The sequence below is a fragment of the Triticum urartu genome, chromosome 5A (genome assembly GCF_056163025.1).
Source record: "Triticum urartu cultivar PI428250 chromosome 5A, HENAU_Tu73, whole genome shotgun sequence".
Lineage (NCBI taxonomy): Eukaryota > Viridiplantae > Streptophyta > Magnoliopsida > Poales > Poaceae > Triticum > Triticum urartu.
In genome coordinates, this window is record NC_141877.1 from 295,476,472 (window position 1) to 295,492,262 (window position 15,791).

A 15,791-nucleotide genomic window follows, 5' to 3' on the forward strand; every position below is an offset into this window, starting at 1 on the left:
CCGGATAAGAATAAGCTAGCACATCTTTTGGTTAGCGGGATACAATCAAGACATAACGATATGCATGCATACCATTAGGGCATGCTCTTCTAACTCTAGAGCCTAGAAATATGCACGTAAAATATACAATCGGACATGTGGTACTAATTACATATGATTCTAACATACTGATGTTAAATCAAGCTAAAAACAGACCATCTCATTTTTAGGTGCGTGTATATTGAAATTTTTGACACAATATATTTTATTCGAAAAGATGGCATCAACCCAGCCTCTTGACTTGACCTATGGGAAAGCATTACTCGTGAACTCATCTTCTCACACCAAGGATCCTAGGATAATGCGTGAAATGTGTGTTGAACCGGATAAACTTGATCGAACTATCTTCTGGTTCTGGTTGGTCGAATGTTGCATAGACTTGCATGAATTTTCCCAAATGTGTCTCATTACGGAAAGCCGACATAACACATTCAACTAAATAATCACTAAACATATATATGAAATATGTTTGCATCAAGAGAATCACTACGTAGTGAACAATGGTGTCTTTAACTAACTTTATCGATTGACATATACAATAAGGATGGTTTCGTGAAGATTTGTCGGATGTGCGATAGAGCACACACGTCCAACATTCCATACGAACGCAACACACTCATTCTTCGCATTTATTAATAAGTATGCGGGAAGTAAACTAACGGAAAATCTAGTGACTCTTGTCGTACTCATGCTATCGTCACACGGTCTCTATACGTTAAAAATATGATAATAATGAGCTAACTCATCTTTTGGTTGGCGGGAAACACTCAAAACCTAACGGTATGCATGGAGAGCGTTAGGGCATGCTCTTGTGACTCAGAACCTAACGATATGCATTTGCAACAATACAAAATCATACATGTAGTTCTTCTTACGCAGAATCCTAGCATACGAAACATGTTAAGCCAAGCTAACAAATAAACTAACTCATGTTTTGATTGCGTGTATATCCTAACATAAGGTTTTGACGCAATGTATCTTCTTCGCAAAGGAGGTGCCACCCCAGACTCTTGACTCAACTTATGGAAAGCATTGCTCATGAATAAAAATGAGCTTACTCGTCCTCTCAAACCGAGGATCCTAACATTCTGGTTGATCGAACTTTACATAGTCTTACCTGGATTTCGCCCTAACCAGTCTTAAAAGCATTTTGCATAAACAAGCTGTCATAACGCATTCAACTAAAAGGTCACTAAACATGGGTATGAAACGTGTTTGTATATGTAGTCGAGGTTCAAACCCAGTTTGTCACCCCACATTGGCATTCCTAGACCAAGCAAGCAGAGACAAATACAAGCGGTACATAAACTTAACGGAATATTCCTCTGATGGTCAGTTATCCGCACGTCCCGAGAGAAATACTCCTAGTAGGCTCTACAAACAGTCTAACTGAAGTCAGAGAGAGGGAGGGACTGATATGAAATTGGCAGTTGAGTTGAACAAGACTTGCATGTACGCTTTTGCAAAAAAGAAAAGAGAAAAGAAAAAAAGAAGCGGGGAGGGGCATCGGTAAGCGCAGCAGTACACTAGTAGTATAACATCCGGGTACCCTCACATGTTGAACATCTCCCTGTACTTACTGACAAGTGACAAAGGGTATTTAATTCTCTCCCTGGCTAGTCTTTTGTAGGAGTAGGATTTCACACACAGAATCGGCCGAGGGGAGGGCAAAGGGAAAGGCTTCCGCTCCAGTGCCAAAGGCCAAAGGTCGAAATAAAAGGGTAAGCAGATGGAGGGTGGTGCCCGTGCTCATTAGCTAGCGAGAGAGGAAGCCTCTCCTCTCCTCTCCTCTCGCCATCTCCAACCCCTCTTCCTCCTCTGGACCACAGAGGCCTAATAGACCAAGCCCCCCTCCCTCTTGGTTTTCTGCAAACACACAAACTCTAATAAGCCACAGCCCTGTTCCTTTTCTCTCTCTCTCTCTCTCTCTCTCTCTCTCTCTCTCTCCGCTGCGCTTACTCTTTTGCGTGTGAGTGTGTGTGGGGAGATATTATATTGCCGGACACCAAGTTATCTCCAGCGAGAAGGCATTTTTTCCTCCCTCTCCCTTCTGATCATACCGCACCTTCTCTCTCAGGAGAGCAATGTTTTCCTCCTGGTTGTCGTTGTTGTTGTTTGTTCTTCGTCTGATTTGAGGCCTCCGTGTGACAGATCTGGGCAGTTGCGGGGCACTTGAGGCGGTCCGGGATGAGTAAGGAGGAGGTCCTCAAGATACAGGTGCGTTCTTGCTTCGTCTCAACTCAAGACATTCCGTGCTCCTTCTTGTTTTTGCTGCCATTCTTTGATTGATTAGGCACGCACGCAGCTCTGCCTTACTTCACTTTTCTTTTCACCTGTGTTTCCTCCCGTGTCCCCCGCTATCTTGTGTTTCCAAACCTCCTTGTTTTGCTATTTTGGTGACCCTGTGTTCTCTGTTCCTCCGGAATTCCCAGACCTGCGTGCTCAAAGTGAACATCCACTGTGATGGCTGCCAGAAGAAGGTCAAGAAGATCCTGCACAAGATCGAAGGTGAGAAGATAAGCCTTTATAGTAATCTAATTGCTTCAGTTTCGCTCTTGCTTGTTATGTCTGCATTTTTTGGTTAATTTTCGGTAACGGAGATGTGTTGAATTCATCGTCAGGGGTGTACCAATCCAGCATAGACCCGGAGCAGGGGAAGGTGACGGTGTCTGGCATGGTGGATCCGGACACCATCATCAAGAAGCTGACCAAGGCTGGCAAGCCAGCCGAACTCTGGGGGTCCAAGGCTGGCATGGCTAACCAGTTCCAGAAGCTCCAACTTGACGGTGGTGGCAAGGGCCAGGCCAAGGACGCCGGTGGCAAGGGCCAGTCCAAGGACGCCGGCGGTGCCAAGGGCCAGAAAGGTGGTGGCGGCGGCGGTGGCGCCGGAGGTGCTAGCAAGGACGCAAAGATGATGATGCCGCCGCCGACGGCGCAGCAGCTTCAGCAGCTGCAACAGCAGATGCAGATGAAGGGAATGAAGCTGCCGCAGTTCATGGACGGGAAGATGCCGTTCGCAGCGGCCGCGCCGATGAAGGACCCCAAGTCCGTCAAGTTCAACCTCCCACCAGAGGATGAGTTCGGGGACGACGGCAGCGAGTTCGACGACGAGTTCGACGACTTCGACGACGAGGATGATTTCGACGATGACGGCCTCGACGACGACTACTTCGACGACCCCAAGATGATGATGAAGCCGATGGCCATGCCACCGAACGCCGGTGGGGGGGACAAGAAGGGCGGCAACAATGGTGGCAAGAAGGGTGGCAACGAGATCCCCGTGCAGATCAAGGGGAACCCCAACAACGGCGGTGGCGGTGGCGGTGGCGGTGGCAAGAAAGACGCAGGTGGCAAGCAGAACCAAGGTGGCGGGGGCGGTAACGGCAACGGCGGGGGCAAGAATGGAGGCGGTGGCCAGGCGAACAACGCCAAAGGAGGAGGAGGAGGCGCCCCGGGCGGCGGGGGCCAGCCGGGCCAACCTGGGAAGAAGGGCGGCGGCGGTGGCCCCGGCCTCGGTGTCGGTGGACCGATGGGCGGCATCGGCATGCCGCCGCAGCAGCAGGCCATGATGAGGCCTAACATGATGGGCGCTGCTGGCTTTCCTGGTGGTATGGGCCCGATGGGAGGGCCCATGGGCCACCACCCCCACATGGGAGGCGCGCAGGGCGGTGGCGGAGCCGCTCATGGCATGCCGGCCGGCGGCATGCCTCCACCTGGGTTCTTCCAGGGAGGCGCGGGCGGCGGCATGCCGTCCGGCCCCGCCGAGATGATGCAGGCTGCCGGGAACCCCATGGCGCAGCAGCAGTACATGGCCATGATGCAGCAGCAGCAACAAATGATGATGCAGCAGCAGCAGCAGCAGCAGCAGGCGGCGATGTTGAACGCGCACGCCCACCCCCACCCTCACCACGGCGGTGGTGGCGCTCCGGCGGGGTACCCGGCGATGCCGATGGGGTACGGGTACGGGCGGCCGCCCATGCCGTACCCCATGGCGTACCCGATGCCGATGCAGCCGCACCCGCACGCGGACCCTTACAACTACTTCAGCGACGAGAACCCCAACAGCTGCTCGGTGATGTGAGAGGAGACGGATCGTGGCCGCCGCCGCTGTGCTGTACCCAGTGCAGTGCAGTGGCCGGCGGGTGCTTTCCTTTCTCTTCTCTTCTCACCGCCGCCGCTCTGTTCAAAGCCAACCAACCAACCAGCCAACCGGAAGGAAGGAACTCTGAGATCGTCGTCGTCATCGCCGTCCATCACCGGCTCAGTCAGTCAGTCAGTATACATGGGAAACGAGTCCCATCCCATCTAGCTCGCTCCTTTTTCTCTCTTACTTAGCTTATTTTCTCAGCAAAAAAAAAGTGAACTTCCTTGAAGGCGAAGGTAGGTATAGTAATTATCTATAGTTGTCATAAGAGATGATGGTGCTTTTTATAATTCGAGACTAAGAAGGTGCTGCTGGTGGTTTCCTTCTTGCATGCATATCGCCATTGTGTTCGCTTTGCTTTGGTTTGCTTTGCGTGTTCCGTGCTGTGGATGCATGACTGGCAGTAGTGCAGCTTATCCCTACAACTCCACGCACATATACTACTGGAGGGAGTAGTAGTAGTGGAATGTTGTCAACTCAACTCAGTAGTGCCTTTAGCTTTCTGGCCTGCTTCGTCGGTGTGGTGTGAGGGAAGAAAGATATACTAGTCTACTCCTCGTCCCGACCATGGTGACAGACAGAGGTGAATGGAGAAGGTGATGATGATGGTTGCGGTGGTCCATGTGAGCGAGCGAGGAAGGAGAGGAGAGGAGAGGAGAGGATGCTAGGTGCAGTTTTTGGCTATGCTTTCTTTTTCCTGCGCCCTGCACTCACATTATTGATGGGGTAAGATTGGGCTGTCCCCTAGCTAGCTGCATTCAGGTTGGCTTACACCAGAATTGCACACTCCCATCCTATGACCACAGTAATAAACACCACCACTGCCCCCTGCCTGCCTCTGCCTCCGCCTGCATGCTATTTCTCCCTCACTGCCTGGTCCCTCACATCAATCAATTGATTCCTCTCCCTCCAACTACTACTCCCCTACCACGGTAAAAAAAGAAGGAACCAACCAACATTTGGACCTTTGTCATCGACCGATCCACTGATCAAGTAGTACGTACTGCACCCCTCCAAAGCCTCGAGCCATCACCCATCGCCTTTTCTCTTTCGTCCCAGCGGCTCCATGGATCTTGCTTGGTACCGCTCTCTCGACGTAGTGGTACTACGATGCTTGCTCAGAACTCAGTTCGGCTTAGTTGTACGCGTGGTACTGTTGGTATATATTGAATATTCGTTTGCTTTGAGAGGCCCGGTGTTGCTTTGTCGCGGATGGCGGATCCATTCCCGCTGGGCGCCGCGCCGGAGAGCCAGCCCACGCGCCGTGTCAGGGGCTGGGACCGGCCGGCGCGCGGCCAGCGGCAATGGTCGCTGCTGATCCTCTCCTCGCCATGCGCCATGGGACGTGCCATGCCGTGGATCGCCATCATTAGCCATCATGCTTCGATATTGAGCTTTTAAACCACGGCTCGACCGCCATCATTGGGCTCCAAATGGGCAGCTGCTGTGCCTCAGTTTTCATTTTATATTATCATAATGCATTCGGTCGTTCACAAACGACTTTCTCCGAGGAGGTTCGGTACGATCTTTGAGTAGTAATTCTACTAGTTCTGAAGTGGGGCAGCAGGTGATGGACCGAACGGAATGGAATGGAATGGGAATGCAACAATTATGCTGCTACCACCATGCAGGCAGAGGCAGGGCGATCCCTCCTAGAGTCCTACGCTAGTCCCATGTCACGGCTGAGGGAGAAAAAGTTAAGCGCTCCTAGTCGTAGGTCAAAGAAAAAAGAAAGAGGAGGAAATTATAATACGTACTGTTAGCATAGTAGGCTGCGAGAGCCGGGCCATGTTTTCGGGGGATGCATCGCGGCACTGAATCATTGCAGAGGGGGAGTCCATGTCGTCGTCCTCGTCGTTCGTTGCTTGCTTCAAAGTGATCTAAATCTATCATCTATCGATGCTCTACAGTCCTGCTAGCTGCTAGTGTGTTAGGATAGCTGTCTCTATACAAGCCGGGTGCCTTTATGGCGGCAGGAGGAGATGCATGATGGTGTGATGGTGTGCCGCAATTATGGCGTTTTAAGGGTAGGGCCCTGCTCGCACCACCACGCGCCCTGTAATAATCCTGACATGCCTTTTTTTTAAGGGTAAATGTTGTTGCTTTATTTATTATATAAATGTAAACACCCCATCAAAAAAAATGTAAACACGAATTTCGTCCGAAACTATCACTGCTGAAAGCTACTCCGTATTTAGCATTCCTTTAATCTCCTCCACGAGCGGCCCTACAGCTGAGAGGTTCTTCATCGGGCTGTTAAGCATGTCCATCACACTCGAACTATCACTCTCCGGAAGTAGCTTCTGTGTATTTATCTCCATAGCGAGCTGGATGGCCCTCTTGCAGGCCTGGATCTCCAACTTCTCCGGGTCTATAGACGTACTGAAGAAGTGGCATGCTGCAGCCCTGAAGGCGGCTCCATGATCATGAAGCACGTCGCCCCCTCCTTTTTCTCTATGCCTTGACACTACCCGTCGGAGTTAGTTTGATCAGTGGCGGCTCCAGGAAATGAAGGCCGGGTATTCACCCCTTTTTTTTTGTTCTAAACATAGTATATAAACTAAACAACAGACCACAAGCAATATATGAACAAAACAACACTAGGATAATGGCAGTGGCAATATTTCAATGTATCAGACCATAACAACATGAATACATAAGTACCTTTTGATTGATAAAGTGATGATATCCTTTTTACAATATAACTTTGCGGTCGCCTTTCTGGAAAAGATTGATGACATCTTCATCCTTCACTTGATTGAAAAATTCTCTCTCAACAAATATAACCAAACAATTGTTCAAATATTCACCACCCATTTTGTTCCTTAACTTATTCTTCACATAGCTCATTGAAGAGAATACCCTTTCAACGCTAGCAGTAGCTACTGGGAGAATCAATACCAACTTAAGAAGCTTGTAAACAATATGATATAGTTCATGCTTGTTTGTCTCAACAAGCATAACTGAAAGCTGACACGGATTTTTTAGGTTTTGAAACCTTTCATCTCTACGCACATTAGTAACATACATGTTTAGTTGCCATGAAAGTCTTGCCAGTTCATCACTTGTAAAATCGGAAGCATAAAACTTTGTAGCAAGCCTAACCAACTTCTCTTGGTCATAAGCAGCAAATAGATGAAGTGGACAAAATGCTGCCATGCAAGAAAGTAGCTCCGTGTTTACCTCATCAAACCTGCTATTCAGCTCATTGATTTTCCTATCAATGACACCCACAAACATATCAACCTTGAAGCGGTGGTAATTGGTCACACCATTACATAAACCCCTTCTAGGACGGCCAACGGGAAAGTAAGGACCCTCCATATCAACAACTTTGATCTTATGCTTTGTACAAAAAGATGTGACCTTTGTGAGAAAATCATCCCATCCAACATCGGTCCTCAAAGCCTCCAAGTAATACTTTGTGTCGCTAACAAGCTCAATAGCATGAACAATATCTTCGTCTTGCTTTTGCAAAGCTCTACACAACTCATCTGTGTATCCAAATATTTCTTGCATCAAGTGTGCCATGAAAACAAACTCAAATGATCGAAATATTGTCTCTCTGGATAGAGCTGCTTGTGCCTCCGCACCATGGTATTTGTCTCCAATCTTGCGAAGGACTCGCCGTAGTGCACCATACATAGAGATGACATGGTTCACAGTTTTGAAGTGAGAGCCCCAATGTGTATCACATGGCCTTCCCAAACCCATTTCCTGATTCAGCCCAGTCCCTGTTTCTACTTCTTCCAATTCCAATGCATCAATGAGCTCTTCAGCCTGAGCTATCCGAAGCATTCTCATCTTTTTACAAGACATGCCAAGAGAATTTAACAAGTGTGCAAGCTGCTGAAATAACCAAGTACAATCACCACTCTCCTTAACAACAGCAACAAGAGTTAACTGTAATTGATGGGCAAAACAATGAACATAGTAGGCAGAAGGGGACTCATCCATAATCAGTTTTTAAGGCCATTAACATTACCTCTCATATTACTAGCTCCATCATATCCTTGCCCACGAACCATTGCAAAGGTCAAATTGTAGTCCATAAGCATTTTCTGAATTGCAGCTTTTAGTGTCAAAGAGGTGGTATCTTCAACATGAGCAAGACCAAGAAATCTTACAACTGCCCTTCCTTTCTCATCAACATAACGCAAGCAAACAACCAACTGTTCATTCTGATACACATCACTAGACTCATCTGCAAGTATTGCAAAATGACCACCATCAAGTTCTTCAATGACTAGTTTAGGCCCTGTTTGGTTCGGTTGTGGATTTCTAAAAGCAGCTGTGAAAAATTTGCCGTGGAACAACAGCTGTGGAAAATCTGATGTGAAAAAGATGTAGGTCATTTGGCAAACCAGCTGATACAACTTTTTCAGATTTTGGCCCGCAGCGGAATCAGATTTTGGAAAGCATGTCCTGAGCTGCTTCCGCTTTTGGTTTAGATTTTTCCAGCGGATTTCTGGAATCAGATTCTGCTGGGTTCGCCCTTTGGTTCAGATTCTGCAACGCGACAGCGAAATCCGTCGATAAAAGCTAAACCAAACAGGGCCTTAGTAGTTTCTTGTGCACAACATTTGATCACCTCTTGTTGTATATCATGGTGAGTCATCTTGCAGTTCTGTGGAGCATTCTTGAGAACAACCATGTCAACCTCTTCAAAATTTCCTGCTAGCCAATTTAGAAGCTCAAGGAAATTTCCTTTATTTAGCGAGTCTTCACTTTCATCATGCCCCTAAATGCCAAGCCTTGGCTCAATAGAAATCTCACACAGACGGCGGCGCAGGAGAGGGCCGGCCGGACCTGGGCGCTGGAGCAGTGCCGCCGCCGCCTTCAGGCTTCAGTTCTTGAAGAGGGGAAAGGGGATCGATTTGGGATTGGGGAGGAAGACGAGCAGTGGCTGCAGACGAGTCGCGCGCCTAACCAGACGCCCGCGCGGCCGTGTCTCGCTTCATGCATGGCTGCCGCTATTGCAGTTCGGGCTCCAATTGAGTCATGGGCCAAATCATAACCGTATAATACATGTAGTATTTTTTTACACAAGAATCTTGGGTATTCCAGGGAAGTCCCAGGAATACCCCCAGCGCCGCCGATGGTTTGATCCATCCCTCTTCGGGTGCCTCCCACGCCATCAGAATCTTCGGTTTACTAGGTTTGACCTCCTTCGCATGTATATCATCCCACTCCTTCGCATATGCATGAATAGACTGTGATATGTCATGTAGTTCAGCTATCTTACGTTCGTCACACGTATCATTACGCGCAAGCCATAGACATACACTCCTTGTACCATCACTGACCTCTCATTTTATGGATCATGTGCGAACCAGCCAAGAAGCCAGCTCATAAGCTTACCATGGAGATGTAGCGATCCGACCTCAGACGGTCAAGTCTCTATGCTTAAGTGTCATCTTTGGATCGGTATTGCTGACACACACAGTACTCGAGGTTTTATAACAGAGTTCAATCACATGCTTATTATATCGAATGTCTCAAAAGAGAACTTATTACAATAATATGGCTGAAGGCCATCTAAATAAGATAACAACGGAAGCTTCGAAGGTAGTAGAGTCCATCCAAATCCACGGCAAAACTGAGTGCATGACAACGACCTAGCGCACCTTACTCTTCGTCTGAAAATTCTACAACATAATACGTTGCAGCGTGTGTAGGTCAGCACATGGAATATGCTAGCAAGATAACACTATAGAGCAATGAGCAGAATAACAACTATCACTACATGCATATATGACTGGTGGAGGCTCTATGGTTATCATTTGCATAAAGCTAGTTTTTTCCTACAACAAAGGAATAAATTTTATTTAACTACAAAGTTGGTTGAAAACATTGAGATGGTAACCCCAACTCAATCCCAAATTAAAAGTTAATAACCCGACAAAATTAATTAAGTAGAGTGATGAGATCAGCATAATAATTCAAGTACCAGATACTTAAGATGTCCATAACCGGGGACATGGCTAACCATGATTAGTTTATACACTCTGCAGAGGTTTGCGCACTTTTCCCCACAAGACTCGATCTCCTCCATTGGATTTCTCGCACTACATGATGTTTGAGAAACAGATGATCGAGACACAGCCTTTCCGAAGAGGCCTCCTTAACCGATAGATAGGTCGATACACCTACAATCCCCTACATCTGCTAGCCCATCATGGAAAGGATTCCCACAACTTACTCAACTATGTCAGAGCCCACAATGGCATGTGGCTGCACACGGAAGTTTCTTGCATGAACAATATTATGATCCTTTTGAGCCTGGTTGGCGAACCATAGCATGATCACACTGGTTCCTCGGGATCTCCTTCGACAACACTGGATTCCCCAGGTGCCCACAAACCAATCCACCCAGATGTGTATTAAAGTAGCCACCTTAAGTTAAACCTTAGTTAAAAATAACTCTCACAACTTTCATGAATTCTCTCAAAACCAAACCACGTCTACAAGCATAGCATAGAAGTGTAAGCATAACGTAGTAACACCCATGGTTTGAAATAAAAGGGCAATAGGTTCCTACCTCATCAACTACTTCCCAAAAACCCACATGTTATCAATCCTACTCATGCAATGTTTGAGGGTTGAGACTAATGCATAAAAACTGGGTAGTAAAGGAATATGATCAAAGTGTTACTTGCCTTGCTCACGATCTAAAAACCCTGGTGATTCGTAGTAGCAAGCCTCACACTCCGAAAACTCTATCATGAACAAACAATAGCATACATAAGCACTGAAGCATAAGATGCAAAGATAAAACTCAAATGAAAAGATCTGAACAAGAGGTTCAAGAGAAAAGCTTCTATTTGCAAAAAGAAACAATCGAATCAGAGCTACGAAACTCAAACTACGATCAAAAGAAGTTCGAAAACAAATCTACTTGAGACCAAATTTAAAATTTTTAAAATCATGTTCAAGTTGATTATCTAGAAAGAGGGAATCGAGACGAAAATTTTAGCATTGGTTTCACTGGATTTGGACAAACGAGCAAAAAGTTGTGAAGATTTGAAGATCAGGGACTAATCTGTGATAAAAGTTATTATGGATAGGTCCCTGGCCAAAAATAAAACTAAAAAGAAAAATCTTATCGGACGAACGTCCGCTAACAGAGGCTAATGAACGAATTCGTTCGCTAACAGAGAAAACCGGGTGAACGTTCGCTAATTAGCGAACCCTAAAAATAAAACCGATCTAGACGAATAAACCAAAAGAAAAACCGGGCGGCGGTTCGATTTTATACCGGTTTGGGACGGAAAAACTGGGACGACTGCGTCTAGCTTCGGCGATGGCGGTAGCGACGAGAGGCGGTGGCAGGCGGCGACGACAGCGGAGTGGCGTAGTGGAGCGGGCGGCGCGGGCGGCAGCGCAAACCAGCGGCGGCGGCATGGCAGCGCGTCGACATCGGCTTTGGCGGCACGGGCGGCGGCGTAAAGCAGCGGCGGCGGCTTGGTAGCGCGGCAACGGCGGCTTTGGCAGCGCGGGCGGCGGTGGGTGGCGGGGTGAGGAGAGGGGGGGGGGGTCCGACTCCTTATAAGGGGGGGGGGCTCGGCTTGGAGGAGGGGCCGGCCGGGGCCGTGTCGGTGCCGGACTCCGGTGGAGTCCCGGTCGGCCACGACGGGGAAGGCTGCGCGGGAGCGAGCCGGCAAGCCCAGCTAGCCCGATTTTTTTTAAAAATAATTTTCACCGAACGGAAAAAATCAAAAATAAAATAAAATAAAATCCTGAAAATCCCAATAATATTTTTCACGGTCCTCTACTAATATTTAGGACAACATGAATATTTTTCTGGGCTAAAAATGCAATTTTTCCCAAATAAAATAAATCTCAATAAAAATATTCAAACAAAATGAATATTTTTATTTAAAATTAAATTTCCATTATTTCATTTATTTTGAAGAAGTTGTATTATCTTCTCTCAATAATTTATTTATTTCGAAATAATTGGAAAAATAATTTCAAATAAAATCACTTTGATCCAATTTGCCAATTTTGAAAATTCAAAATGGAATTTTTATAAAACCTCCAACTCTCTAAAAGGGTCCTTGAGTTGTTTAAGGTCTTTTAGGATCAAAATGTTCAAATAAAATCAAACAATGCAAAGAGCATGGATGCACATGATGACCTAATGATTAACATCCAAATTGAAAATTGAGATGTTACAAACCTACCCCCTTAAGATGAATCTCGCCCTCAAGATTCGGGTTGGCTAGAAAATAGGTGTGGGTGGTCTTTCCGTAGGTCTTCTTCTCGCTCCCAGGTGGCTTCTTCCTCGGTATTGTGGCTCCACTGAACTTTGCAAAACTTGATGACCTTGCTGCGTGTAACTCGGCTGGCAAACTCGAGAATCTTGACGGGTTTCTCCTCGTAGGTTAGGTCACTCTCCAACTGAATTGCCTCTAGGGGCACTGTATCTCTCAGAGGAATATCGGCCATCTCTGCATGGCACTTCTTCAACTGGGAAACGTGAAACACATCATGAACTCCTCACAAACCTTCGGGTAATTCCAACTTGTAGGCCACTTCTCTGATACGTTCCAAGACTCGGTATGGTCCTACAAATTTTGGGGCTAACTTTCCCTTGACTCCAAATCATTTAACTCCTTGCAGTGTTGACACACGAAGATATGCTCTGTCTCCTATTTCGTAGGCTACCTCCTTGCGTTTAGTATCGACATAACTCTTCTACCTGGATTGAGCTACCTTTAGTCTATCACGAATCAACTTAAATTTTTCTTCAGAGTCCCTGGTTAAATCTGGTCCAAACAACTGACAGTCTCCAACTTCATCCCATATCAATGGAGTCCTGCACCTTCTTCCATACAAAGCTTCAAAAGGGGCCATCTTCAAACTAGCTTGGTAACTGTTGTTATATGAGAACTCTGCGTAAGGCAAATTATCATCCCAACTAGACCCATAGTCTAGCGCACAAGCTCTCAACATGTCCTCCGGAATCTGATTAACTCTCTCGGTCTGTCCATGTGTCTGTGGATGAAAGGCTGTACTGAACTCTAGGCTCGTACCCAAAGTCTGGTGCAACTGATTCCAAAACTTCGAGGTAAAATGTGTTCCTCTATCTGATACGATGGTCCTCGGAACTCCATGCAGACATACGATCCTGGTCATACATATCTTGGCCAACTTTGCGCTTGTATATGTGGTTTTCACAGGGATAAAGTGAGCCACTTTGGTCAAGCGATCTACTACTACCCAGATGGAGCCATATCCTGATCTGGTCCTGGTAATCCGGTGATAAAGTCCATGCCAATTTTGTCCCACTTCTATTCGCGTATCGGCATAGGCTGTAGTAACCCTGCTGGCTTCTGGTGTTCTACCTTAACTCTCTAACATACATCACATACTGCTACATACTCGGCAATATCCTTCTTCATACCTGTCCACCAGAAACATTCCTTCAAATCCAAATACATCTTGGTGTTTCCGGGGTGAATCGAGTATGGCGAGTTGTGAGCTTCTTGTAATATTAGCTTCCTGATTTCCGCATCATTGGGCACATAAATACGGTCCTCAAACCATAAGGTTTCGTGTTCGTCCTCACGAAAACCTTTAACTTTTCCTTTACTCATCCTTTCCTTTATCTCTGCAATCTCCTTATCATTCTTCTGGGCTTCTAGTATCTTTCCCAACAATGTAGAGTGAACCTTCATTACTGCAACAAAACCTCTCGGAACTATCTCCAAACGAAGTTCCTTGAGATCGTCAGCTAACTCCTGCGGTAATCCTCCGGTTACGAGGGTATTGATATAACTCTTGCGGCTCAAAGCGTCGACTACAACATTGGAGTTTCCTGGATGATAATGCAACTTCATATCATAATCCTTTATGAGCTCCAACCATCTCCTCTGCCTGAGATTCAACTCCTTCTGTGTGAAAATATACTTCAGACTCTTATGATATGTGTATACATCACAATGGTTTCCAATCAGAAAATGTCTCTAGGTCTTGAGCGCATGCACTACGGCTGCTAACTCCAAATCATGCGTGGCATAATCTAACTCATGAGGTCGAAGCTGACGTGAGGCATATGAAACAACTCTTCCGTCTTGCATAAGTACACCTCCAAGTCCCAGGCGAGAAGCGTCGCAATACACTTGGAAATCCTTGCATATATCCGGAAGAATTAGTGCTGGGGCTGTAACTAAACGTTTCTTCAACTCCTGAAAACTGGCCTCACATTCCTCGGTCCATTTGAACTTGGTGTCCTTCTTTAACAACTCTATCATGGGCTTCGAAATCTTGGAGAAATTCTCAATGAATCTCCCATAATATCCTACGAGTCCAAAAAAAATTGCGGATCTCTCCAACTAAGGTGGGTGCCAGCCACTCATTGACATACTGAACCTTGGTAGGGTCGACTGCTATACCTTCTCCTGATATAACATGTCCAAGAAATCCAACTTTCTTCAACCAAAACTCACATTTGCTGAACTTGGCGTATAGCTGATGTTCCCTGAGCTTCTCGAGAACTAAAACGCAAGTGTTCCTTGTGTTCCTCTTCATTCTTCGAGTACACCAATATATCATCAATGAACACCACAACAAATTTATCCAAGAACTCCATGAACACCTTATTCATCATACTCATAAAATAGGCATGGGCGTTAGTCAATCCAAATGACATGACCGTGTACTCATATAGCCCATACCTTGTGGTAAAAGCTGTCTTCGGTATATCCTATTTGCGGATCTTCAGCTGGTGGTATCCCGATCTAAGATCGATCTTGGAGAATACTTTAGCTCCCTATAGCTGGTCGAACAAATCATTGATTATTGGTAGTGGGTACTTGTTCTTGATCATCACCTCATTCAGTGCACGATAATCAACAACCATTCTCAAAGATCCATCCTTCTTATCAACTAAGAGCACTGGGGCTCCCCATGGTGATGAACTTGGTCGAATATACCCTTTCTCAAATAACTCCTTAATCTGCTTCTTAATTTCCTCTAGATCATTCGCGGGCATCCGATATGGTCTCTTCGATATTAGTCCGGTGCCTGGCAACAACTCTATCAAAAATTCTATGTCTCGATCTGGTGGCATGCCCAGTAATTCCTCTAGAAATACATCCGGGTAATCCTTCACTACATGCACTTCCTTTTGAACAACTCCCGAGAGGGAATTTACTTGGGTCCTCCTTGGCGCATGCCTAGACACGTACTTGATCCTTTTACCTTCTAGGTGGTGAGGATAATTGACTTGCTAGCACAATCGATATTTCCTCCATACATCGATAGCCAACCCATACCCAGTATTATATCCAATCCTTGTGACTCCAAAATGATTAGGTCTGAGGGGAAAACATGCCTACTGGTGGTATTTCCCGAGGCGAGGGTAAATATGGGTCAATGACATCCGAAAACATCCTCTTCTTGCCATATACTCCGCTCCTGGTGAGCTTACTAACATAGGTGTCTTAAGGGCTACGGTGGGCAATTTAAACTTATCCACAAATCACCTTGATATGTATGAATGCGATGCACCAGTGTCAAAAAGAATAATAGTAGTAAATGACTTAATCAAAAACTTACTAATCATTGTGTCCGGCTGCTCTTCAACTTCCTCCACGTCAAC

At 46.3% G+C, this 15,791-nt stretch overlaps 2 protein-coding genes across 3 annotated transcripts; one reads left to right on the forward strand and one right to left on the reverse strand.

Annotated features, from left to right (window-relative positions):
• The first annotated feature begins 1,629 nt into the window (after positions 1-1,629).
• Positions 1,630-4,518, forward strand: LOC125508362 (uncharacterized). 2 transcript variants are annotated; one of them, XM_048673058.2, is made up of 4 exons: positions 1,630-1,760; positions 2,191-2,256; positions 2,472-2,547; positions 2,661-4,518. In XM_048673058.2, exons 2-4 carry the CDS (start codon positions 2,227-2,229, stop codon positions 4,118-4,120), a joined length of 1,566 nt encoding a protein of 521 aa, XP_048529015.1. In that variant the 5' UTR covers positions 1,630-1,760; positions 2,191-2,226; the 3' UTR covers positions 4,121-4,518. The 2 variants fall into 2 exon arrangements, with proteins under 2 accessions (XP_048529015.1, XP_048529014.1); XM_048673057.2 differs by lacking the exon at positions 1,630-1,760 and adding an exon at positions 1,767-2,066.
• Positions 4,519-6,877: 2,359 nt separating this feature from the next.
• Positions 6,878-8,017, reverse strand: LOC147971113 (uncharacterized). The gene has a single exon (XM_087522738.1). The coding sequence runs from the start codon at positions 8,000-8,002 to the stop codon at positions 6,878-6,880; it is 1,125 nt and encodes a 374-aa protein (XP_087378864.1). The 5' UTR covers positions 8,003-8,017.
• Between the last annotated feature and the right edge of the window lie 7,774 nt (positions 8,018-15,791).